Source organism: Bos javanicus, chromosome 1 (genome assembly GCF_032452875.1).
Source record: "Bos javanicus breed banteng chromosome 1, ARS-OSU_banteng_1.0, whole genome shotgun sequence".
In the NCBI taxonomy this organism is placed as follows: Eukaryota; Metazoa; Chordata; class Mammalia; order Artiodactyla; family Bovidae; genus Bos; species Bos javanicus.
In genome coordinates this window covers 69,568,570-69,595,500 of record NC_083868.1, presented here as the reverse complement: position 1 = coordinate 69,595,500, position 26,931 = coordinate 69,568,570, and the positions used below count along the sequence as shown (strand labels likewise).

At 42.5% G+C, this 26,931-nt stretch overlaps 1 protein-coding gene across 1 annotated transcript; it reads left to right on the top strand.

The window, feature by feature from the left end:
* Positions 1–26,931, top strand: MUC13 (mucin 13, cell surface associated). The gene is made up of 12 exons (XM_061410798.1): positions 1–214; positions 1,983–2,696; positions 6,655–6,777; positions 8,034–8,140; positions 11,931–11,986; positions 15,493–15,656; positions 18,233–18,358; positions 18,672–18,792; positions 19,439–19,476; positions 21,106–21,190; positions 23,776–23,971; positions 26,010–26,931. The coding sequence occupies exons 1-11, from the start codon at positions 163–165 to the stop codon at positions 23,969–23,971; spliced, it is 1,782 nt and encodes a 593-aa protein (XP_061266782.1). The 5' UTR covers positions 1–162; the 3' UTR covers positions 26,010–26,931.

Sequence of the window (26,931 nt, the reverse complement as noted above, 5' to 3'; positions counted from 1 at the left end):
TGAGAGAGACCTATGTTATACGACCAAACCCTAACTAGTAATTGCCTCTGTTGGGTTTGACGTCAGTTGATGACTGGACTTTGAATCTGAGAGAGAGTTTAAAAGAAAGGTAGCTGGAGGCAAATCATTTCCTTCCTGGATTACCTAGCGAGAACATCCAAAATGAAAGCCTTCGCTCACCTCGCTGTTCTTGCCCTCCTTTTTCCAGCCTTAGGTAAGGAACCCTTGAAACTTTTTCATTCCTTTAATCATGTTTGTTGTCTCTGAGACAGAGTCAGCAGGTTTAAGCTACTAATCCCACTGCCCCATTAGGTGGACTGTGTTGTGGATGAAGTTTCCTAGGGGCTCAAAGACACAAGGCATTTCAGTCTGTGACGAAGGCAGATAGAACAGTAGTGAAAAGAAATTTCTGGACTAGGATTTGGGGTTCAGAGAGCCTGAGATTTGCCCTTGAAAGTCCTGAGGCCGAGTAGTTCCAAGAGCTCAGTGTCCTAGAATCTCCTTCTGTTTAACCCCCAAACGTCATTTGGGTCCTAATGCAGAGCATGGACCTGGTTTAATCCCTGAATGTGGCATCAAGAGTTTTCTGCCCCTTATACTTGGGAATTAGCGTTTATCTCTAGGCAAATCCCTTAATCCTCTGAGTATTGGTGGCACTTCTGTCAAATGTTGATGCTCATATCTGTTCCACAGACACAGTTGGGCACAGGTAAGCCCTTGATAAGTGAGGGTAGCATCAGGAGCAGGGTAGCAGCAGTCAAAATGGCCAGAGCTGGTCAACTGTTCTCTTGTTCCTGGAAGGACACTTGCCTATGACTGACTGGTTAAACCAGGCCTTGTTCAAGGTGAAGAGCCAGATTCTACCATCCAGGGGTGTCCAAGACCCAAGGGGAAATCTGGTAGCATCTTCAGCAGTTTTCTATATCCAAAGGTTTAGGAATAGCTTCCTCACTAAAACTTTTCTTTTAATTATTTCTTTTAAACTGACCATCATTCTCAGAGCTCTTGGAGACAATTAAGGGTTCTAGAAAAGTGATTATGGGATTACTAAGAGTTTACTACTTCATGTGTCCAGGGGTTCCTAAGAGTGGAAAAAAGATGACTTTGATGATTACCATAGCCTTTAGGGCAAAGATCATCTCTGTTCATCTTACTCTTTAAAAGTTCCTGTGTTTAGAATTAAGAATTGGGTACACATCACTAGAAAACATCTTGAAAGAAGTTTGATACATTAAATACCTTAATGGGGGTATTTTTTATCATTGTTTAAACATACCCCCTTCTCTACCATCCCTCAACTAGTATGTCCTGTAATGGAAAATTAGGGTAATTGCCATGAACTGTAAGGACAAAAAGGAAGCCACTTACAGGTGGTAAACAGTGTCCCCTGGTGGCATTTTCAATTGTCCTCACTGAGAACTACTCTGAGGAATATTAAACTCAGATTTATAGTTTTGCAACTACAGACATAAATGCTATTACATCTCATAATAATATATGTTGATATTAATGTATAATTATATTTCAAATTGTAGTAATAAATTATAATTAATAGCAATTAAACAATAAATGATATTAACTTCATATTTTTCTAACCAGCTGAGCTAACAGGCCAACTGCCGTCATCGTACTTTTCAGTAACTTTTTTTTTTTTTTTGCCATGATGCACAGCTTGTAGGATCTCAGTTCCATGATAAGGAATGGAACCCAGGCCACGGCAGTGAAAGCCCGGAATCCTAACCACTAGGCCACCCACCAGAGAACTCCCCAGTAACATTTTTCCAGTTTTGTCTGTTCAATATTTAATTTCATTTATGTCAGGTTTTTTTAGAAGTAGTCATGTATTTTTATTTTTAATATAGTCCACTGCATTTATTTTTCAGGAAAAAATGGATTAGGTACTAATTAGTATTAAATAATAGCAACTGCCATTATATGTTCAGTGTTTTGTTTTCTGAAACTTGATATCTTTATTCTTCCAGCCGCGAACCAAAACAATACAACCTCAGATACCCCTTCAACCACAAATACTGCAACTACTACCACAGATACTACAGCCTCTACTGCCACAAACACACCTGCTACCACAGATACTACAGCCTCTACTGCCACAAACACACCTGCTACCACAGATACTACAGCCTCTACTGCCACAAACACACCTGCTACCACAGATACTACAGCCTCTACTGCCACAAACACACCTGCTACCACAGATACTACAGCCTCTACTGTCACAAACACACCTGCTACCACAGATACTACAGCCTCTACTGCCACAAACACACCTGCTACCACAGATACTACAGCCTCTACTGTCACAAACACACCTGCTACCACAGATACTACAGCCTCTACTGCCACAAACACACCTGCTACCACAGATACTACAGCCTCTACTGCCACAAACACACCTGCTACCACAGATACTACAGCCTCTACTGCCACAAACACACCTGCTACCACAGATACTACAGCCTCTACTGTCACAAACACACCTGCTACCACAGATACTACAGCCTCTACTGCCACAAACACACCTGCTACCACAGAGAGTACAGCCTCTACTGCCACAAACACATCTGCTACCACAGAGAGTACAACTCCTAACACTGCTACGAGTACACCTACTCCCGCAGGTGGTATAGTTCCTGCTCCCTCCTCGAATACGTCTACTTCTACCATACATACTCCAGGTAAGAGCAAGTCCCTCAAATCTCCTCACTAAGGAGTCACAGTATTGTGAAGGATGGTAAGTATGTGCGTTCTGCCAGAGAAGGGAAGTGTGTGTAAAGAAACCCAAGGTGTCCTTGGATATAAAACCCTGGAATTAAAAAGTCTGGGTCACACAGGCTAATAGTGATGGCAGAGATGCTAAAAGATTACCTGCAGTTCCATTCTATTCTTTCCTCAAGCTACTTGCCAGATGTGGAAAATTTTTTAAACTTGGACTTTGTGAAAGCTACTTTTGCAGCTTCCCTCTCCCTAGGAGATTTTTAGAAATAGTCTCTTTTCTCTGAGGTCAGGTGCTAATAAGCACTGATGAGATCCCCACTACTAGATCCTCGGTCTACTGAAGAAAGGAGCCAGTTCTACCCTGATTCTTCATCAAATGTTATTGAAAACATGTGACATTACCAGAGTCATGATCCAAAGGACAGATGTTTAGGGATACTGTCTAAGAGATGAAGATTGACCTCCGGCCTAAGTTATTGAGACAGGAAACACTTGCTTCTTTTCCCAAAGTTTGGTATAGAATAGAGGTCAGCAATGGAGAAGGAAATGGCAACCCACTCCAATGTTCTTGCCTGGAGAATCCCAGGGACGGGGGAGCCTGGTGGGCTGCCGTCTCTGGGGTCGCACAGAGTCAGACATGACTGAAGCGACTTAGCAGCGGAGGTCAGTAAACTTTACCAGTGAAGGCAAACTAATAAATATTTTAGGTTTTGTGGGCCATAGTAAGATCTATTAAACAACTACCCCACTCAGTCATATTAACATCAAAGTAGCCATGGACAATATACACATGAATGTGCTGATTGTGTACTGATAAAACTTAGTTTACAAAAACAGAGGAGGACTGGCAAGAATTGGCTTATGACATAGTTTTCCAACCCCTGGTCTAAAAGAGTTCTCAAACCTATGTTTAAAGGATCTAGATAAACCCTGTTATTCTCAGTTAGGGAGACTGAGGCTCAGTGAGGGCAGCCACTTGCCCAGGGTCAAAGAGCAAGTTGATGTCTTCCTATACATTCTTCTTTTGGCTTCCTCAGTAATCTTTGGTAGATCTAAGAAATAACTGATTAACGAAATGGAGCCAGAGGGTGCACTCCCAATCTTCTTTCATGTTTGGAACAGCTATACAATCAGTTCTCCTGTAGTCAGGAAAGGGAGCTTTTCCATGCCATTTCTGCTTCCCTAGACCCTCTGTCAGAGTAAGAAAGCCTTCTTGTGTTCTGGCCCTATACTAACTGTGAGGCATGGGCCAAACCAATTCTCTTTTGGCTTCAACATACTCACCTGTAAAAAGAGATGATTGAACTAAATAGCCACAAAATCCTTTTCCCACTGTAACATCCTGTGACTTTATTCCTGGCACACAGAAATGCTACCGAGTCTGTCCTTTATTGCCAAGGAGAAAGCCACACTGGGAGTTATCTGACCAGTATATCCAAAATGGTGCTGCACTCGACTTCTTCCCTAGGCTTTTCCAAATCATCCTTGCAATGTGGTTAAGGCTTTCTTAAAAAGCCATTTACTTTACTTAGAATATTGGTTAACACCCTGTTAGAGGGCTGGCCCTTATTGTTTGTGAGACACTGCATGCATTATGCCTCCTACATCCAGGTAGCCTGTTTTGTTTTTTTCTTTTACTCTTAAAAATATTCTTTTTAGATAGAATTTATTTTTTAGAGACGTTTTAGATTCACAGCAAAATTGAGAGAAATGTAGAGAGATTTCCATATTTCCCTGCCCCCATACCTGCACGGCCTCCCTTATTATCAACATTCCTCATCAGAGGGTACATTTGTGACAGCTGATGAATCTACACTGACACGTCACAGTCCAGTTTACTGAGGGTTTACTCTTGGTGTTGTATATTCTATAGGTTTGGACAAATGTGGAATGATATGTATCCATCATAAAGACCATTTTCACCTTCCTAACAATCTGCTGTGCTCTACCTATTCACCCCTCTTTCCCTGCTAACCCTTGGCAACTGCTGATCTTTTGTTGCCAGAGTTTTGCCTTTTTCAGAATGTCATGTTGTTGGAATCACACAGTATGTAGCCTTTTCAGATAGGCTGCTTTCATTTAGTAATATGCATTTAAGATTCCGCCATGTTAATTGTCAAGGCTTGAACATGAATAATATTCCATTGTCTGGCTGTACAAGTTTATTTATTCACTTACCTACTGAAGGACATCTTGATTGCCTCCAAGTTTTGGCAATTATGAATAAAACTGCTCTAAGTATTCATTTGCAGGGTTTTGAGTGGAAAAAGGATGGTAAATACTAAGTGAATGTTTAGCATTTATATTGGGTAAATACTAAAGCTTGCACTTGCTGGGTCATATATTTAGTTTTGTAAGAAACTGCCAACCTGTCTTCTGAAATGGCTATGCTTTATATTTATATTCCCACCAGTATGAGCATTCCTCACTAGCACTATTTTATTTTTTAGTAAAAGTGAATTAGGCCCATAGTTATAGAAAAAATAGCTTAAATGGGGTTAAAGTTTATGCTGCTGCTGCTGCTGCTAAGTCACTTCAGTCGTGTCCAACTCTGTGCGACCCCATAGACGGCAGCCCACCAGGCTCCCCAGTCCCTGGGATTCTCCAGGCAAGAACACTGGAGTGGGTTGCCATTTCCTTCTCCAATGCATGAAAGTGAAAAGTGAAAGTGAAGTCGCTCAGTCATGTCTGACTCTTGGCGACCCCATGGACTGTAGCCTACCAGGCCCCTCCGTCCATGGGAGTTTCCAGGCAAGAGTACTGGAGTGGGGTGCCATCGCCTTCTCCAAACCACCAAAGGGGAGGGGGACAAATTAGGAATATGGGATTAACAGATTCAAACTACTATGTATAAAAGAGATAAGCAACAAGGATATATTATGTAGCACAGGGAATTATAGCCATTATTTTGTAATAACTTCTAATGTAGTATAATCTGCAAAAATACTGAATCACTATACTGTACACTTGAAACGAACATTGTAGATCAACTATACTTCAATAAAAAAGAGACCATGTTATATACATGGTACCTTATATGTAGTTTTTTTTTTAAGCAACGATTTCCACCTATGGAACCATAAGAATTTTAAGACAGCTCTGAAGTTTGTCAGTCATTCAACCTATTCTGAAATCAAAGCTCAGAATCATTTCATTTGACAGAGGGAAATGGCTAGCCAAGATCGCCATTTGGCTAACTGGTGATTTCTCTTCTCGGATCCCGTCAGTTTTCCAAAGATAGAAAAGATGCTGCACGCTGTCTGATCTAGGAATCCCCAGCAGTGGTGTAGAAACCATGGTAATATTCTTCTCACCATTTATTCAGTCATCCACTCGGAAAGCCAGAAAGTAGAGTGGCCCTTCATCACTTCCTCTTAGAATTTTTACTGAGTTAATCCACGTTGTTCCCTTCCCCTTCCTCACAGGTCTGTATACCATGTATGTTAACCAGAGTATAATATCTAGTTTTGGGTGGCGGGTAGTTTTTTGCCTGGTCCTCCCTGTAAGTCAGTCATTCATATCTTCCGAAAAAAATATGGTGCTTTCTCTAAAATGATTTTGGAGCACCCCACCTAGTATTAGAGGAGCGGACATCAAAGTTCTGGAGGATCTGTGAAATCCAAAGTATTTCCTTACTCCTTGGAATTAGAACACTGGGATCTCTTTCTGAGCAGACTGTTACTCACTAACCTCTGACCTTTACTATTGACAAGTGCTTGGCTCTAGAATTTTAGCAACAATCTTCCTAGAGACATAAGAAAATATGTGTTTGTTTCTAGCTGTTCTAAGGGTATACCATGGCGTAACAGCCAAGTAATAGAAAGTGCCCAGGAGGGAGACGTGAAGATTTAAAAGTATATTTCCAGGTGTTATTTGTTGTCACTTGTAGATTTTTAATCTCTTTCTACTGTATCTCAGGTCCCAGCACACCTTGCAAAGAGGATTCATGTAAGGGTGGTTCTTGGTGTGTTAATCTGCTCAGTGATTATTTTTGCCTGTGTTCAGAAGGATATTACTATAAGTCTTCCACATGCAATAAAGGTGAGTTACAAAGGCTGAACAATGGGAATGTGCATCTCAGGCCTAAAGGGAATAGAAAACTTAAAATAATGATGAAAAGAGCTTCTGGAATATTAAAAGGAGAAGAAAATGTGCAGGCAACAAAGGCCAGCCAAGCAGAAAAAAAGTTTGCCTTTATCTCAGTGGAACCTAGTGGGAGAGGAGATGGACCAATTCAGATATGTGAACTAGTTCTAGAAGTATGGCAGGGAATGGGTCCCTTCACTTTATCTGGTTGAAGGATCAGTGCCATGGGGTCAAAATGAAAATGATAGGTGTAGAAAGGTACGTGTGTAAAATGAGAGATGTGGGTGTGTAAAACCACAAAGACTGCAGGAATACAAAGCAGTGCTGTTACATGGGGACACTGATGCAAGACGAGGTGGTTTCCTAAAGCTACAGAGTCAGACAAGCCAGGAACCTGGTCTCTGACTTCGGCTTCGTTTTTTTTTTTTTTTTTTTGTCATAGGATTTGCTTGTACCATAACACCAAATCTTAGTTTTGGAGACTTAAGAACTTCTCAGCTCTGGAAATGGACTTTAAGACCAAATTGACACTATACTTTTTTGGTTAGATCAGCTGGGTGCTATAAAAGTCCAAGGCTGTTTCCTGAGCTATATGTTTTTGTCTGTTTCATGAAAAAGAAATATCCCTTCTTGCCAACTGCACTGGAAATGAATGTATTGTGTTGGCACAGGGATTAGAGATATCCCCAAGGCCAAATGGCTGTTCCTGTTGTTAGCATGAGTAATCTCATTTTGGGGATCCACTGTAAGTGAATGACCCCAAAAATAGAAAAGTTTTGTGCATTGAGATGTTTGTGCAAACTTTGTTTCCTTTTGAATAATTAAAAGCATTGAAAACAAAGAGTGACTCCATCAATGAAGGAAAGATGTGTTTCATAGAATATTATATAGCATTTAAGATGATAATTATGAAGACTTAGTAATGATTTGGAAAAATGTTTACTATTAAGAGTCAGTAAAGAAGACTCATGATATAAACTTGCAATTATAATGATACAAACTAGACACCTACACACACACAAAAGAGCTGGGAGAAATATACCAAAATGAGAATAATTGTGATAGGTTAGGTTGGGTTTGGGGTAATGTTTTTCATATTTCCAGAATTACTGTAGCATCAAAATGTTTAGAATTTAAAAACAATCTATGCTTTAAGCAAAATGGACCTTATTTGCATTGAATATCACAGAAGGATTCTGCTTAAATTTCAGGAAAGATATTCCCTGGTACAATTAAGGTCAAAATATCATACACATCTGAACTTGAAAATAAAGCTTCTGAGGCATATCAGAATTTATACATTCAAGTTACTACATTTGTAAGTATTTTCCAAACATCCTTCCTCTATAAATATTCTTTATTCTAACACTGACTTGTATAGACTGGCATTTGGGTGGTACAGGCTGGTACAGCTATCCCAGTGTTTCAAACAGTGAAATGTACCCTTATTTGTCTGTAAACAGTAGCGGTTCCAAATTCCCAGTGTCACTGCTTCCTTGGTGCCTGGGCTCTTCCTCTAGGACCTGGGGGCCTCCCTGTGATCCCGCAACCAGAGGTAATACGAGGCACGGCCAAGGGCCTTCAAAGCCACTTCTAGCCATGCCATACTCTTTCTTACAGAGGCTGATTAAATGGGCAGATAAATGTAATGCTCTTTTAAAATAAATTATTTCCATAGAATTGAAGAGAAAAAAATTGAAAAATTGTATTTTTTCCTTTGGCATACATAGTCTGGCTTCTTTAATGTCTGGAGGAGGAACTCCATCTGAATTAATAAACATTACTTCTTTATCCCGTTGTCAAAAAGGTCAAAGTGAACAACAATTTCATTTCATGTTGATTACTGTGAGTGAGTGTGTAGACATGGAGGAGATGGAGATCTGTATTCTGGAACTACATATGTCAGGAAGGTCTGGAAGGTCTCAGAGACAGTGTCCAGCCAGTGTTTCTCAAAATTTAGTTTTGAAAGGAAAAATATTAGGTTGGGAATATATCTCAGAACTCTAGGTGGAGAAAGACTAAAAAACGAATGTCTTAATGGGGGCCCACGAAGCGTGGTGGCATGAAAATGGACCACAAAGTACAGAATAACAGCATCTAGCGACAGATTAAAAATTATGTAAAGAAGATAAACACACCTCTTTTAAGTCAAAAATCAAAAGATGTCAAAGATCCTTGGAGTACGGCATGAGGATGAATGTGAGGTTTGTCAGAGTTGTGTGTTTTATTAGTAGTGTGTGCTTTTGGCATGATGCTTTAACTCTTAATCTTGTCTTCTCAGTTTTCAAATGAAATTTGATTAGATTAGAGGCTCTACAGTAGAAGCTACCGCGCTTTATGGTTTTTGTGTTTTTAAAGAAACCAATAAAGCATTTTATACAAATTTGAAAAAAAATTAACGTTTTACTCTATGACAGTGTGTTTACATTTGAAATTACATAATTATAAAAGAGTTTTGTTATTAGAATTGTTAAAACATGAAAAAATATTATCCAAATGATCTTACAGATAGTCCAGGGAGAGCACGTGCTCATGACCAAACAGCCGGTGGCTGGCACTGCTGTGATAAAAGCTGTGTCTGCTGTATCCCAGGCTTGCCTGAGCCCCTTTGCCTTACCTCTTGTGCATGAGTGGCCTGCTGGCTGTGACTTAGCTTCTTACCCTGGATCTATAGTCCAATTTCCTGTTCAGATGATATTTGGCACATTGAGGATAAGCAACACCAGTGTTTCCATTTCTAGGAAATCCTTCAGCTGTCTCATGTGGCTTTACTGAGCACTGGCCACTGTGGCCACTGCATTTCCCAACATGATTTGGGTATATGAGTGTCCAGAAGCCTTTCCTGCTACAGATCTAGGCCCCTGGTCTTCAGAGACTAGTTTAGTGACTTGTGCAGTCAGATCTTGATGGTCCCAGAGGTGCCAGGGAGGGGATAGAGCACTTTATAATATCCAAGAAACTTTTAATCTTAAAGGGATACACCAGAACTCCTTTGCAACTCCTGGAGATAGGATAAGAAAGACAGTTTACTTTCTTTAATGTCCTCTTAGCAGACCATGTAGCCGGGGCAGTGCCAGCTCAGGCCCTGAGAAGCCTCTCAGGGTCTATTTTGTCCCCAGCTAGATCCAAGTGGACAGGCTGCATAGGGATTTGAAGTTTCCCTGTTATGCTGTACCTGGCATTTTATGTATATTTCTAATTCGCAAAGTAGCCACATGGGGAAGATGGTACTATGATACTGTTTAGCAGATGAGGTAGGTAGTCAAGGATCAGGAAGGCTAAATAAACTGACCGAAGGTCACCCAGCTGATGAGTGAGGACGAGGAATTTGAACCCAGTCCTGCCTGACCCTCAGGGCTGCTGCTTCTCCCCTGCTGGCTCTGTTGTGCAGTGGGGGCCTGGCAGGCCTGTTTGCATAATTCCTGCCACCATGCCCAGCCTTTTGGCCCTTCAGATCAATAAGTGTATATCCTCAAATCCTTGAAGGATGACCTGGAAGAAGGAAAAAAGAAAAGGAAAGCCTTTTTCCTATGCCAGATGCTAATTTTGCAATCTTTTTTTTTTTTTTTTTTTGAGATTTAAGAAATTTAAATGGCCAATGGTCAACAGTGGAGCTGGATAGAACCTTGGAGGTCATACAATGAACTTGATCCTACGTAGACTCGCAGTGCTCCGATGGTTTACAGAAATACTAGCTCTTTCTGATATTTAAAAGAATTAAAAGGAATAGAGACATATTCTGGATACAAGGCTGCTCAGCCTTAACTAGAGTATCAAATTTATTTGAATTTGACTAGAATAAGAGAAATGTTTTAATATCTCTTAAAATTACACTGGTGCCATGATCTTTTAAAGTGTGGGGGAAAATAATAAAATTCTTGAATTATAAAAAGTTGCACCAACCCAGTTCAACATTCATGTAATAAATATCAAGACTGGGGTCCAAAGAGAGGAAGACATGTCCAAGGTTATGATTTCACATTTAATTTCTTCAATCATCAGTCAGCTTGTGTTTGTTGAGTGTTTCCTAGAGATGGCCCTATGCTGAGTGCTATGGGATGGAAGTTGGGGATGGGCAGGTATCGGTGGTATCATAAGAGGAAATGAACCCATTCTTGGCATCAAATAACTTACCTTCTAGCTGGGACCTCCAGCCTACCTCCACCTCACCCCTGCCAGAGGTCCCAGTTTCATCTCTGGCCACTTGTTTACAAGTATCTAAAGTTGTCTGCTCTTAGAACACAACTCAGGCCTAATGAGATCTACCAGTGCTGGAGCCCTTCCAGCTCACAAAGCTATGTATCATGTATTCCATCTCATTTTCTACACATTAGAGCCCTATTCGGTGGGAATTACTGCTGTCTCAAATTTCCCAGTGAGAAAGTGAGGTTCAAAGAAGTTAAAATTTGCAAATGCTGACAAATGGAGAAACTTGACCCTTCAGCTGTCTTCTGAGCCACACTGCTCCCAAGCATTGGTGTGAGCTATTCCTTCCTCTGTCTACTTCCTGGACCCGTGCCGCCTACTGAAATGCTTTATGGCCCGTTTCCTTTATGAAGCCCTGTCTTGTGCTCTGAGACTGGAAGAGCGTTTCTTTGAACTTCCATGGAAGATTGTATTATCTCTGGCACTTACCTCTGTCAGCTTCATGGTATAATCTGAAGTTACATGGTGTAACTTGATCATAGGCTGGGTCTGCCCATCTTGGTAATCTATGTCTCTGGCATAATGCCTTGGGAAGGTAAGCATTTAAGTCTTCCTTGGGTAAATTGATGAGTGTATGAAGTATGCATATAGATAAGTCTAACAAAGATGCAAAACTTCACATGACTTCAAAAAGAGAAAACAAGTCAGTCACACTATATTTAAGAGTATTGACTTGACTGAGCGCTTCAGGTTTCCATCTTTTTCCTAGGTAGCTCTGACTTATAGCAGAATCACCCTATTTTAAAGCAGAAATTACTGAAAGGTGTTAGAGCACATGTAAAGAATAAATTTGCTGTGTTACATAAATGCGTTTAGAAATGGGTTTATATTAAAAATCTAGATATACTATTACTTTTCCCCCTTGCTGTAGTTGTTATTAAATCTGTTCTTCTTCTCCACAGTTTAAAGATACATTTAACAATTCTGAATACGGACAGACTGTAATTGTTAAAGTAAGGTAAGTTTGCTGTGGACAGAGTACTTTGGAAGCAGGCTGTGTTCCCTAACTTTTAGTCTCCTCTTGCATTCCCCATATGGCACTGAAGTCCTAGGGTGGCCAGTCACAAGTCAAGAAGAGGTGGTCAGTCTGAGTACCACAAAGAGCCCTGACTCAGATGCATATTGACCCTGGCCTGGGTGGGCAGAGTGTAGCCTGGGGATAGCAAGATGTTCCCTGTGATTGGCTACTTAGCAACTTGCTCACATGGTCCAGGACATCACCTGAATCTGTTTGTTCTGTTTGATCCCTTGGCTACAAACCACACCTGGCCATTCCCTGGAATGTGCATCCCAGGGGGCCTGGAGGAGAATGAATGGTTCATGGCCATCTCTTCCTTCAAAGGGGGAAATGAGGCAGACAGGAAGTCCCCAGTCACACGACTGGTCACTGAAGGGCCTGTGGTGACCAGGGCTGTGTGCTATTTGGAAACCCAAAGAGGTAGAGGATTCTCAAGAAATTAGTGATTCCATCTTGGCCTTCTCTGAAGGATATCGATACACAAATGCTACAGGCTGAGGAAAGAACTCTCTAAGGTAAACAGAATCGTGCAGAACAAGCAGCTCTAATGTATTTATATTTCTGTGGTTTTGTTATCACATCTATCTTCATAAACATTGTCAAATCCTTTGTGGAAAAAGATGAATTAAGAGAAGATCCCCTAAAAGTCGTGAGTTGTGATCTTGGCGATGAGCAAGGGGCACGTGTGACTGGTAGCCAGGAGGCAGTCTAACGGGAGGCACGGTACAGGCAGCAGGCAGAGAGGCTGGGCCCCAACACAGTGGCTGGAAGCTGGAGACACAGCAGACAATACTGAAGGCTATACATCATTGAAGGGTGTTAGGCTTGCTTTAGGGGACAACAGGGAGTTCATGCATCAGGATGACTGGATAAAAGCAGGAACAGTGAGGTATGACAGTAGTAGGTAGTAGGCAAACCTCTTCTTGAATCCCAGTCTTGGCACCTTATTTCTGTGTGACTGGGTGGGTGTTTTAACCTCTCTGAACTTTTGTTACCTAATCTGTATATCTGGTTTACTCTGATCAACTTTCCCAGAACCCTGTGGGGAGCAAATGAGATACTGTTGGAAAGCTTCCCTGTGCAAAGTACCTGGCATGTAGTCAGTTTCAACATGTATTAGTTCCCATCTGTTTGCCTTCCAGAATAGGGGACCCTGCAAGTGTGATGGAGAGCTGGTCCCACGGAGTCATTTGGTGGGGAGTGGTTCCCTGAAACTGTGGCACTCCTTCCATTTTTAGGGAGTTACTGAAAGGGAGCCAGGGGTGTTTGGTGACAACACCTTACCTGTGAACTCAGTGTCCTGAGAGGAGCAACTCCCCCAGCTTGGGGGCAGTGGCGGGCAGATGGACCTCAGTCTCACTTCAGAGGGCATTTCTTAGGCTCCAGACCAGTGCTCTCTCCTCGGAATCCCCAAGCTCTTTATTTACTGCCCGAATGTTGGAATTGGAAGGATCCCCAGAATTCCTCCTACACTCCAAACTCTCTTTGGACAGAGGAGGACACTCAGGCTGAGGGAAGTTAGGACTGGTCTTGGGCCACAGAAGATGGTGGCTCCCCTGGGTCTAGATCTCTGGGTTCTTAACTTGGAAGCTAGCGCCCTGGTTCTGTATGCTGCTGCTGCTAAGTCGCTTCTGTCATGTCCGACTCTGTGCGACCCCATAGACAGCAGCCCACCAGGCCCCGCCATCCCTGGGATTCTCCAGGCAAGAACACTGGAGTGGGTTGCCATTTCCTTCCCCAATGCATGAAAGTGAAAAGTGAAAGTGAAGTCACTCAGTCGTATCCGACTCTTAGTGACCCCATGGACTGCAGCCCACCAGGCTCCTCTGTCCATGGGAGTTTCAAGGCAAGAGTACCGGAGTGGGGTGCCATTGCCTTCTCCCCTGGTTCTGTATACGACAACCTTTTGTCACTTGAGTGCATGGCCACTCCATCCTTTCCTTGAACTCGTCCATGAGTAATGTCTTGCCTCCTGAGCTGTATGCTAGTAGGTTTTTCAGATGATGAATGAATTATGGATGGCATTTCTTTCCTAGCCCCACTGCAAATTTATACCATAGATCTCTGGTCATCTTTCAACTGATAAAGACGAGTTTGTACCAGGTACCCCTTTCTCACTGCCTGGTACCTTCCTTTGTTACCTCTGAGTTCTACCATGAACAAATCATGAAACTTTAAGATTCTAAAGCCCACTTTGCTTTTTGGACTCCTTTTTTTGAGGTGATCATTCCTAAAAACAGAATTTGGTTCATGTTTTGGATTTTCTGAATTGTTCCACAGAACCCATATAGCTGCAAACATTATCTAAGTAGGGTTGGCTGTGTTTTCAAACTTCTGTATTTATTCAAAAGTCAGAATGGAGTATAGAAAAACAATAGGACTGCAAAAATATATCCTGAGTCTTAAAAACACATGGACACAAATCAGAGAGGGAAGAAGTTTTTTAAAGTCTTCTTTTTTCTCTCTCAGTGGTTTTATCACTTGATTTTTTTTGGATAAATGAAAGAATTAGAACTTGGCACAGCTGATCTCAGGACCCCAACTGTAGTGCTAGTTAGAGAGAGGGAAAGACCCTTAGGATGGCTTGCAGCAAGGTGATGTGATTTGGTATTACATTCTGATGCTTCCTGGGCTTCCCAAGTGGTGCTAGTGGTAAAGAACCCACCTGGCCAATGCAGGAGACCTAAAGAGATGCTGTTTCCATCCCTGGGTTGGAAAGATTCCCCTGGAGAAGGGAATGGCAACCCACTCCAAATTCTTGCCTGGAGAATCCCATGGACAGAGGAGCCTGGTGGGCTACAGTACACAGGATCACAAAGAGTTGGACACAACTGAAGCAACTTAGCACGCGTGCATGTCTGATGCTTCCCACGGCCCCTCCTTTCTTGAGATCAGTTCTCCTCTGGGTCAGGTGTGCCCAGGCCTAGTCACACACACACACTTTGAAGCTGCCTGCTGGCTTTCTGGGCCCTTTCTGGGAATGATCCAGACTCAATATGGTTGATTACTGCTCTCTCTGTGTGCAGAAAAGAATACATATCCCTTTGTCTCTCTCAAGGCAGAAATCTGAGATTTTGCAGCTCATCGGGAGATCTACTCCTGATTTTCTACAGAAAATGGCAGCTTACTGTTTCACATGTCACTGATTCTACTTCTGGTTCAATCCAGGCACTTAGTAATGATTGTCCACAATTTTTCTAAGTGCCTTCCACTAAGACCTTACTATAGTCCTAGATTTCCTCTGAATGCATATTGAGTAGAGATCTCTAAGTCTATAAATGGCCATCTTATAGCAACCCCAGGCCTCCCTCTTTGAGCCTCAACTGTGGATATAAAAAAATGGGTTGGGACTAACTCTGAGAGATTTGAGAGTCTGGGAGGTCTGAAGACCAATTTGGTGATGCTTTAGTTCAATTCATCAAGTGATGGATTCATTTCATTTTTAGCGCATCCACTTCAGCAAGATCTGAAATGCGTGCTGGTAACCAGGGTGTTGACGTAGCAGTAGTAAACATTTTTACAGAAAGTACAAAGGAAAATGAGACAACCATATCAAATGCCATTACAAAGGCGATTGATGCACACTCAAGTACCTTTTCAGGATATGACCGTAAGTATTAAATAATTTTATCCAACATTTACCTGAAGACCTATCTACATTTTCTATTATAAATAAATAGAAGTAAATTTTTTACTTTCCTTCTGAAGGGGGCCAGAAGAACTGGATAATTGAATCCACAGACATCTCTGAGTTTTCTTTGAACCATCCTTTCTTCCTCCCTCCCTTTCCCCAGTCACTTGACTTCTGCTCATTTATAACCATCCCCTAAGTCATCAAACTGACTAGTTTCTTCCTCTTCTTCGAAGGTAGCCTTGGATAAATAGCCTCTGGACTGGGAAAGATGAAGAAAGGCGGAAACAGGAGTGCTCTGTACCAAGTTACAGCTTTCCAAATGCTTAAAGAAAATTTTACTTCCACGGTTTCCCCTTTAGGCAGATGCACATGCCCGCAGGAGAGCTGTAACAGTTCACTTTTGCTGTTTTATAAACACACCAACCAGGGCTGGCCTTTTCCATGAGCCCCTGTGACATGGAAAACACACACACTCTTTATTTGCTCATTTTTTATTTTTAACCCTTTGCTCTTTGTAATTGGATTTTTGTTGTCGTTGTTTGGGGTTTTGCTTGTAACAAGCCTGAGCTCATTTGGGACTCTGGACTGTCATACTTCTAATTTTCCACCTTTGGTTTCAGGACTTTCTTTTTATATTTTGTTTATATCTCTCCTCTGAGAACTTCCTGTGCAAACCATGCCAGTTTCTTTAAATTACCTGGCCTTCTCCCACTTTTTTTTTTTTTTTTAATAGCTCATTGAGGGTCATTTACAGCTACACAGTTAGGATTACATTTTCAAAGCTTCTTACTTTCCTGAACTGTTTTCATCTTCCAGAGTCTCATACCATGGAACTACACCTTAGCATTTCTGAACATTACAACATTTACTCTCTCAAAGTCATACTCCTGTTTCTGGCTATCACTTGGTCCTTGTCTTCCAAGGAGCCAGTCACTTCTACCTGCCAATAAACTTCTCCTTGGGGGTCAGAATTTGGTCCAGAGTAGCAATTCATGTAGTCAGAATAGCTATACCCGCCTGGAAGATGAAATTGTCAGCAGGGCAAGACAAAACCTTACTATACACCCTGCTTTTGGCTAGATGAGATTTCTAGCAAGTGTGAGGAAGTTGAGAGTCCCGATCAGCTTGGGGATGGACCACTCATAATGGTCATCAAATGAATATATCCAGTGCATTCTTCAAGATAAAGTTAGGGTTCCCTTTGCAGTTCTCCCATTTGGCTGTACTTGAACTGCCTTAGCTCTGAGCCTGGCCAACTTGAAACCATTTGGCCTCAGCTCTAAGAACTGCTCTTTTTGACAACTCCTCTCAGCATCTCTCCACTCTGAGACCAGGCATGTGCTCTCAGATACATTAACAGAGTCTCAAATGATCCCAGCTGGAGAGGGCCACAGGAGCACGAACTGCCCAGCATGTGGAAGGGAGAGCTCAAAACTTTTAGAGAAAAGTTGTTGCTCTCTCATTTCAGCTGCAAAGACAGGGTCTGTCTTCTATGTCAACAGTTGTAAAATCTCTTTCTCTGAGTTTTTATTTAGAGGCATTTTCAAAGAGCAGGTGGTAAAGGAAGGTTAGTTACAGGCTTGGGATGTTTGGAAGAGAGTAACCACATCTCTTCTACCTGCTCCTATTCTCTCCCCCTAATCTATTTCAGATTCATCTTTTTGTCCTTAATGCCTTCCAGTCTTTTTCTAGACTAACATTCTTAAAAGGTGGTTTTCTCATGGCCATGCTTCTGCTTAGAATCTACAATGGATTCTCAGACTTGTAGGATAAAAGTCAGTGGCCTTAACCTAGCCTTCTAACCCTGCTATACCAATGAATGAACCACGGGACGATTATTTGTTGAGTCTCCTATAGTAGACACTTGCATTAGCCCCATTTCACAGGTGGAAGACACCTTGAACCCACCAAAACTCAAATGATTGAACAAAAAGCCTCCAGACAATCAACTGCAGAGCCAAGAATTCTACTTTCTTCCACCTCACCTCCCTGCCTCTCCCCTGCCCAAGTACAGTCCCATCACTCCCAGACAACAATCCTTTCCTTCTTTTCATCCCTTGTTTACTGCACTTAGACTTTGCCTCGGACTATTAAAATCTTTCCTCTCTTTCAAGACTTAGCCCAATTTCCACCTTCTCCATGTTATCTTTAGCTATCTGAGCCCCTGAATTCCCACTGTACTTAAAATCCGTGTTACAAGTTGCTGGTCGCAACTTCCTAAGGGTATAAACATGTAACTTTCCGAAGACGGGGTCCAAAACTTATGCAGCTACTGTGTCCTTCGTGGAACCCAGCAAAGAGCTAGGTACAAAAGAGAATTTGAACAGAATTCTATTGCATGGGATTGAATTAATTTTAATTGAATTATATAAGGAAATATTTACAGAAGAGACCCACTGGGGAGCTGAATTTCAGAATCTTGGATTTTCATTGGTTGAATCCCAAAATGTGTTAAAAGGCAGTGATGACCACAATGGAATGGGGTGTTTTCACAAGTTAGCTTATCCATATTGTCTTGCTAAGTATGTCTTTGAATTATTTGTGCCTCTCAGAGCAAGATCAGTGTGATTACTATGGTTGTAAAAAACCGAATGACCAAAATTATTGTGACAATGGCTTACTATGTGAGTGCAAAGACGGGCTGGTGAGACCAAAACCACAGATGCCTATGTGTGTTGGTAAGTGTTCCATCTGCTTCAAATGGTTCACCTCTTTCCCCTTTCCTTCTGCATTCTCACGAAGTACACACTTTCCTGCTCAAGCCTCCATGTGCATTTCAGTCTGAGGGATGTGAATTTTGGCTTTCATCCTACGGGCCTGGAGGGGACCTTGGGTAAGAGCTGGTGAAGAGGTCCACATACCACTTCACAGCCACTGAGCGCCTAGTTTCACCCAGAAAAAGCAATGTGAAAAATTGTATTCTGTGATGTGTCACTTTGGGGTTGAAGAGGCTGTTTCTGAAAATTACCCAGAAATCACTCTCTTTTGAAGCAATGTGTTCCGATACCTGCAATGCACAGAGCAAGAGGCAATGCCTAGTGAAGAGCAACGGGACAGCTGACTGCATATGCCTGCCAGACTACAAGGAAGATAAGCAAGGGATTTGTCAAGAGTAAGAGAAATCACCCCCTTTTCGTCTTTTCATAGCTAAGGCTAGGTGAAAAGGACAGAGCTTGTAATGTACGTATGAGTTTAGGTTTGGGAAGTTGGTTCACTGGCAGAAGGTTCAGAGCAGCAGCACCACCACCACCAATTTTTGAACGTTTATCTGTGTGCTGGGAACTACAGTAGGTAACGCTTCTCAAATAACAACTTCAGGAATGTATTCATTCCCCCATTTTCAAGTGACAAAACTAAAGCTCAGAGAATATAAATGGCAAGTCCCTGCTCACAGGGCAGCAAATAAGTAATAGAGTGAGCCATGTGGTCTCCCAGCTTGAGGGGTCCCACTAAGTGCTAGGCCTCTGGGACTCATCTTCACCCAAACCAATGAATCCTCCCGTGCTCTGAAGATGGAGCATTCAGCTGGTAGCCAATGGAACCACACAGCATTGTATGCCCCCTCAATCTTCCCGAGAGCCATGAAAGGTACTTACCTGGAAGATCGGGGTGCATAAGGAAGAAAAGAGAAAGAGGAGACAGAACGGGGAGAAGACAATGAAAGAAGGATGCACAGAAGACATGGAGGTTGGGTAGGAACTCTGACCTGCTTTCATAAGGTTCTTTACCACAGTTTCCTTTTCCTTCTTGTATTTTAGGTGTCCATTTGGCTACAGTGGAATCAACTGTGAAGACTGTGAGTAGAAAAGTCTTCCTTTGTTATTAAGCTTCTGAGAAACAGACATTGACCACATTCAAAATTCTGTCCAGTCCCCCAAAGTCTCTGACATGAAGAGAAAGAAAATCTGCCTGGAGTTTGTCTTCTGGGTCAGGCCAGTCCATGCCCACCCTTAGGTCATAGGTAGAGCCTCTCAGCTATGGGAAACAATAGAACTCAGCCCAAGAGATGGGCTGGAACCCCTGGACTTGTCCCAGGCCAAAGAAGGTTGTCCCAACATTGTATTCATTTCCTGCATTAGATTAAATATTCATTGTCTGCTACTAGAAAGGATAAAGACCAGTATATTCCAAAAATGTTTACATTCATAGTGGAGCAAAACTGGAAACCAGACATTTAAGTACTCAAATCATCTTTTTGTTTTACTAGTGTTTTTTTAACAATTTTTTCCCTTTTTCCAAGTTTGGGATATGTTGTTGTAAATTCAGTTGCTTTGTTCCCTCCCATGCCCTACCCTCACCAGACTGGGACAATACTAGCTGTATTATATTTAAAATTTTATATAATGAACTAAAGATCAATGACCCAAGGTGAAGGAAATATTTCTGTTAGTTTCCCAGCCAGCCACAAAGTTAGTGATTAGAAATGCTCTTCTTTTCTACTGTATTTTGTTGTAAACCTGGGTTTGATAAGTCATTTCTTCCTTCTGGGCTTTCAGTGTCTCTACCTATAACATGAGAAGTTTGGCTCAGATGACCTTTGAGGCTTTTTTCCAGACTTAATGATCAATGGCCCCATGCATCCTGGTTAGTTAGAGGTGGCATAAAGGGGAGTCATGGAGCAGGAACAATCAAAGGGATCTAGAGCAGCACTGACCAATAAAAATACAACATGAACTTCAAACTTAATTTCAGATTTTAAAAATTCTACGTAAAATTTTAAAAGTAAAGAGAAATAAGTGAAATTGATTTTTAATGAAATTTTATTTCACTTACTATATGGAAAATAGTATCATTTTAGCAGGCAATCAATATAAGAATTATTAGAGATATTTTACATTTTTCTTCATACCATGTGTTTGAAATCCACTGTGTACGTTACACTGACATGCCACATCAGGACGACATTTTAAGTGCTCAGGAACACTAAACAGACCAGATCTAGAGGAGACTGAGTGGGAATGAACTTCCAGACTCTTCCCTCACCAATCCCATCCAGTCTTTACCTGGCTCCTCTATTAGGGACGAATTTAACTCCAACCTAGTTCCCCTAAGTTTATCAGCAAAATCAGTTATGGCGGCAGGCAAAGGCAGCAGAGGTTAGGAGGTAGAGTGGACCTCAGGTGAGATCCCACTCCCTACAAGCCCAGGAAGGCCTGCCACCATGGCCTCCTTTGGGTTTATGGCCTTCTTTCTTCTGGCAAGTTTGTCTCTTCTGACTGAGTTCTGAAGACACAGTTGGGGGTGACGGTGGACACAGGGTTAAAGGAAGTGAGCCACCCACTCATCCTGGCCCTGGAAGGGGGGTCACAGACCACAGCCCCATTGTGTTCTTGGCCAGAAACCACTAGGAATACTTGTACCTGTGCAGTAGACAGGGGCGTCTGCTTGGGGGAAGCTGTTCCTACTCTTCTCTTTTCCCTTTCAGCATTTCAGCTGATCCTCACGATCGTGGGCACCATTGCTGGCATCGTCATTCTTGGCATGGTGATTGCACTCATCGTCTCAATGAGGTATGGGACAAAGTGTCCCTTTCTTGGGTAACAGCGCCGTCAGCACTACACTCTGGTTTCCAAACACATTCAGCCTTTCCCAGGCAACAGAAGGAAAATAAGGCGAGACCTCTCTAATACCATTGACCTTTTATCATCAGAACTTTCTTCTGATTCTATGAGCTACACATGATTCACTGAAGAAAATAGAACATGTGTAAGGGAGCAGAATAAAAAAATCACCCATAAAACCCACCACCCTGAAACAACCAACATTTTGGCATACATCCTTCTAGGTTTTTTGACTACTGTTTAAAATCAATTTTGTATCTTTTGTGCTTTTAAATTTTTTGTTGAGATTTGTTTTTGCTTAATACTATAAAGTGACATCAGTGTTAGTTGCTCAGTAGTGTCTGACTCTTTGTGACCCCATGGATTGTAGCCCGCCAGGCTCCTCTGTCCATGGGATTCTCCAGGAAAGAATAATGGAGTGGGTAGCCATTCCCTTCTCCAGGGGATCTTCCCAACCCTGGGACTGAACCCAGGTCTCCTGCATTGTAGGCAGATTCTTCACCATCTGAGCCACCAGGGAAGCCTATAAAGTGACATAGCAACCGTTTTCTGATGTCATTAAAAATGCTTTGGGTAGTTTGGGTTTTTTTGAGCATGAGCCACTCATTCTCCTTGTTTGCCCTACAATAAACCTTTATTTGCTCAAAAAAAAAAAATCAAACAAAAAACTATTTTGTTAGCAATATTTAACTCCATTGATATTGTCAAATATAATTTTCATCAAGTCACCCCTGCCCAGAATCTCACGGCAAATAGCCTAACATCCCTGGTGGCTCAGATGATGAAGAATATGCCTACAATGCAGGAGACCTGGGTTTGATCCCTGGGTCAGGAAGATCCCCTGGAGAAGGTCATGACAACCCACTCCAGTATTCTTGTCTGGAGAATCCTATGGACAGAGGAGCCTGGCAGGCTGCAGTCCATGGGGTCACAGAGTTGAACGTGATGGAGTGACTAACACTAGGACAAGGACACCTCAGCTGAGCCTCCTGGGTTTTAAGTAGAAACATTATCTCTGCATGGTGTTTTTTCAGTTTGGTGCCTTAAGTGCCCTTTTTCAAAACTTAAGTAGGATCCATTCATTCACTCCACATTTAGATAAAGTTCCCTCCATTAACAGGGATGGAATGCTATCATCTATTCCATTCTAGATGTGCCACGTGAGGAGTCACTCTGATTAAAAAAAAATGAAAAGCTACTTTTTAAAAGCAGTATTTGGCTCATAGCTTATATTTTGGCAAATAGGTTTTCTTGCACTGTAATGTGAGAGGACAAATAGTTTTCATTCCTAAAATATTTTGTTTCTTCTTTTTTTTTTTCCTTTTCACTCCGTTTTGTTATTAACTCTTCCCCAGAGACTTGACTGCAAGGATGCCAAGCTGGGAACTGGGAACATGGCCTTCCCTTTCCCAGGGGGAGGGGGGCCAGGACATTCAGCTCCGGAGCAAGGCTGCCTCCTCCATGGTGGACTGGCTCACTGCCATGGTCTCCAGGGCCCTCAGGGGCTGCAATAGAGCTGTGTCCCGGAACAGCCTTGGTTCTCAGTTCCCTCTTCCTGCTGCAGAGCCTGGTTTTGCTCTTAGCTCAGCCTTGGATTCATTTCTCCCGAAGCCCTCCAAGAATTAGAATTTCTTGCCCACTCCCAAGGGAAGGGAGCCTCTTCTCAGCCACCATAGACAGGAGTGTTGTCACAGGGAAGAACTCTGTGCTGGCTATCAGGGTCAGCAGGTGAATGGGTCTTCCTTTACAACACCCCAGTGTCTGAGAGTCACCCTTGGACTGCCCTGTGGCCTTTATGGATGCCTCTGGCCCTACCACCCACTCTAACAGAGCAGCACTGTGGGTGACTGTGGGCCAGAAGGAAAGAAGGGTAATAATCAGAGTAACTGGCAGGGAGGCAAATGCCTCCCTCACCTCAAATCCTTCCACTTGGCACTGAATGCTTACATTTGAGGTTCTTGAGGGCTCGCAGCAGATCCTGGGAAACTTCTATTTCTCCTTAAGACCTTCATGCCTTGAACTCATCTTATTCATTGAGGTGCTTCTATAGAATTGACTTTGCTTGAATGAAAAACTGTATCACAAATCATCCTTTTTCTTTAACGTTTACTATCATTTCTGTAAGTAATTCAAAGGCACACTGAAGAATACTAACATTATTAGCAAAATGTAATATGACAGGCAGAATTATTAATAGATGGTAATGTTGGATCAGGATAATGTTCTGGTTTTGATGGTTACATGGAGCTTATGCGGAGAGTCAGGGAATCTACACTGAATGAAGTACTGAAGTATTACCAGTAATGGACATCAGGTCTGTAGCTTATTCTTAAATGGTTCAGGAATGTTAACAGTTGAGGACTCTGGGTGATAGATGTATGGGAGCTTTGTGTAATTTTTTTTGGGGGTGGGGGTAACTTAGGATGTAAATTTGAAATTATTAAAAAAATTTAAATATTGAAAAAAGAATATTAACATTTGCTTCAAGGAACTTGCCACCATTGTCAGATCCTAATTTCTGTTACCAATTACAGGTTAAAGAACAAAGGCATGAATGTGGAAGAAGAGACCTTGATTGAGAAGGACTCAAGAAATCTGAGACTCAAGGAGACTGGCTTTAGCAATCTAGGAGCAGAGGGGAGCATCTTCCCTAAGATCAAGGTGAACCTGCCCAGAGACAACCAGCCAGAGAACCCCTACACAAGGCACATACCCCGACCAGACTATTAGGTGAGTATTATATGCTTTCTATTTGCCTTTGTTAAGTGAAATACCCCAGGGCAGACTTGGGACTGGGCTACTATATCAGCAGCAGGCCTGGCTTCCCCATAGACCTTTTTTATTTTTCATCAGGAAGCTATTATAATTAGCCACCAGTTGGTCCCTAACACTGACCATCTATGTGACTTTAGTTCAGTTCAGTCGCTCAGTCATATCCGACTCTTTGCGGCCCCATAGACTGTAGCCTACCAGTCTCCTCTGTCCGTGTGATTTTCCAGGCAATAGTACTGGAGTGGATTGCCATTTCCTTCTCCAGGGGATCTTCCCAACCCACGGCTCGAACCTGGGTCTCCCGCATTGTAGACAGACGCTTTGCCATCTGAGCCACCAGGCAAGTCCCATATGTGACTTTAGACACACCACTTAATTTCTCTTACCATCTATTTCCTCAGCTGTAAAAAGGGAAGCTTAATTCAGATACCCTTAAGGTCTCTTTATACATTTCTTGGGCTATAACTCCAGTGGTTGTGATGGTAATTCCTAGACTGCTGAAGGCCCTAGGACCCAATGTAGGTCTGGCCTGGGAAGGACTATTGGTTGTAAGCATGGAACCATGTTTACATGGGTCCTTTCCAGCCAGCCCACATAAAGGCAAATCTCTCTTCTCCTTCCCACCCAGACCACAAGGCAACCTGGTCAATTTCTAAAGTAACAAGTGAGGCTGGTAATATTTTCTTTCCCTTGGGAGGACTTTCAAGGTGAATAGCTTGTTCTCCTGAGATTTGTATTAGAGAATTGTAGCTGGCATTGCTCAGTGTGACCGAATGAAACACTGAAAGGAGAAAGCCTGCCAGAGGAGACTCCTGAAAGGAGGAGTGACAAGACAGAAGGCAAAGGAGAAGGGCCGGAGACGAGGAGGGGGAAACCCAAGAGGCAAGGAGAAAAAAGGCTTGTTTAAAAGAGGAAGAGCGCGGAGACAGAGGAAGCAGGAGGGGTGAGGCGTCGCAGGAGAGAAGAAAAGTAAAGAGGCTGAGGAGAAGGAGGGCCTAGGAGGTTGGGGGAAGGGCCGGGGAAGGGGTCACAGCATCCCCGCTTCCCAGGTTTGAGCTCAGCTTCTGTGGGTGGCCCGGGTGAACGGGCCATCCTTTGAGAGTCTTAACGCACTTTGAATATTCTGGGAAAATCTGAGTCGTTTTATTTTAAAATCTCATGGTTGATTTTCCTTTAGTCACAGACTCTTAAGTGTTTCATGTGTGCATGAAGGGGTGATTTGCACAAAGTGTGCCATGTGGGGTTGGACACAGGGTCCAGTTAGCAGTAGTCGAGAATGGATGTCTCATGGACGCCTGTTGGTCCTACCTGGGGTGAACCTTCCATTGAACTCACCTCAAGCCTCCCTTTCTCCACACTGGTGGAATGCTTACTTCAAGTATTGCCTCTGAAGAAAAGCCTTTAGTGGCTCAGTTTGGAGAAGGCAATGGCAACCCACTCCAGTACTCTTGCCTGGCAAATCCCATGGATGGAGGGGCCCAGTGGGCTGCAGTCCATGGGGTCGCTAGGAGTCAGACACGACTGAGCGACTTCATTTTATTTTTTCACTTTCATGCATTGGAGAAGGAAATGTCAACCCACTCCAGTGTTCTTGCCTGGAGAATCTCAGGGACAAGGGAGCCTGGTGGGCTGCCGTCTATGGGGTTGCACAGAGTCAGACATGACTGAAGCGACTTAGCAGTAGCAGCACGCATGGGATTTAGAATCTGACAGACCTGGTTCACAGTCTGGCCCTTCCTGCTCTGAGCTGTGTGATCTCTGACAGGTTATTTGACTTCTCTGGGTTAGTTTACTCATCTGTGAAATGAACTAAATGAAGCCTACTTCAGAGGATAAAGATCAAATAAGCCAAAGTGCATAAAGAGCTATTTGAATAATATTATTCAAATAATATTTTAAAACAGTGTTAATCATTTATGAAACTGAATTTTTTTATGCATTTCTGTCAGAATACTTCTTTTCTAAGAGTTCCCCTCCCCTCTCTCATTTTGTATAGAATTTTGTAAGAATTTGGATCCATCTACAGCCCCTCAACTCATATGAGCTTTTATTTTGAATGTTCAAAAGACTGATGGAGAAGGGAGCAGCCTTGAAGATCTGGCCTTTGGTACTTCTCTTCCATCCAACATCTAGCCTCTCCGAATGGAAGTTGTGACTATTTACAATGAATACAGCTTGTTTGCCAACCAAGTACCTATGAAATTAAATGCATATAGATACTGTGAGCATTTGCAAGATAGTTGATTTGCTCCAGTCAGGACAGTGGTTAGTTTTTCTTCCTGGTGGGGCAACAATAACAATTTCCTATCTAGAAGGAAGCTCCCTGGGATTATTCACTCCTGGAAGAGTCTAGAAGAATGTTGCTTGGAGTTGATACACTGCAGATAAGTGGCCTAATTTTGGAAGACTCTTACACACCAGCTATGGAGGTCCCGGCAATGGGAGGAGATACCATCCTTCAAGGTGCTCAGGTTCATCCTCTAGCAAGTTAAAACAGAGATGCTACTTCTGTTCCTCAAATATAGGGATTTCATTTCCCTGCTGGGAGTTTGTGACCTGGCCTCACACCCAGGGGACAGAAAAAGAGACATATGTCTTAGTTTTTGAGGAGCAGTTACTGGCAATGCAGGACCTTCTTAATGTCAACTAGAAGGCCTGGACTGGAAATGTCCCTCGAGCCTTGTGATACAGATTCCAGAGGTACTTCACCAAAGCATCAGCCTTCCCTCAGAGGCTCAGCAGCGGCCACCAACATACACACAGCCAAGAATGGGGGCAGTCACCTCGAGCACAGTCTTTCTTTAATGTTAACAGTATCCTTGCTTGTGTCTAATGTCCTGTCTCCGTGCAAGTTATTTTTAATTATTTTTTTTCTTGACTGTGAAATATAAAAGATAACAAATAAAATGTCTTTAATA

Excerpts from the sequence above, each read along its gene's own strand:
- MUC13 (XM_061410798.1), top strand. The coding sequence starts at position 163 with ATGAAAGCCTTCGCTCACCTCGCTGTTCTTGCCCTCCTTTTTCCAGCC. Across the intron at positions 8,141-11,930 it reads ACATTCAAGTTACTACATTT|TTTAAAGATACATTTAACAA; the intron begins GTAAGTATTTTC and ends TCTTCTCCACAG. Across the intron at positions 18,359-18,671 it reads ACAGATGCCTATGTGTGTTG|CAATGTGTTCCGATACCTGC; the intron begins GTAAGTGTTCCA and ends TCTCTTTTGAAG.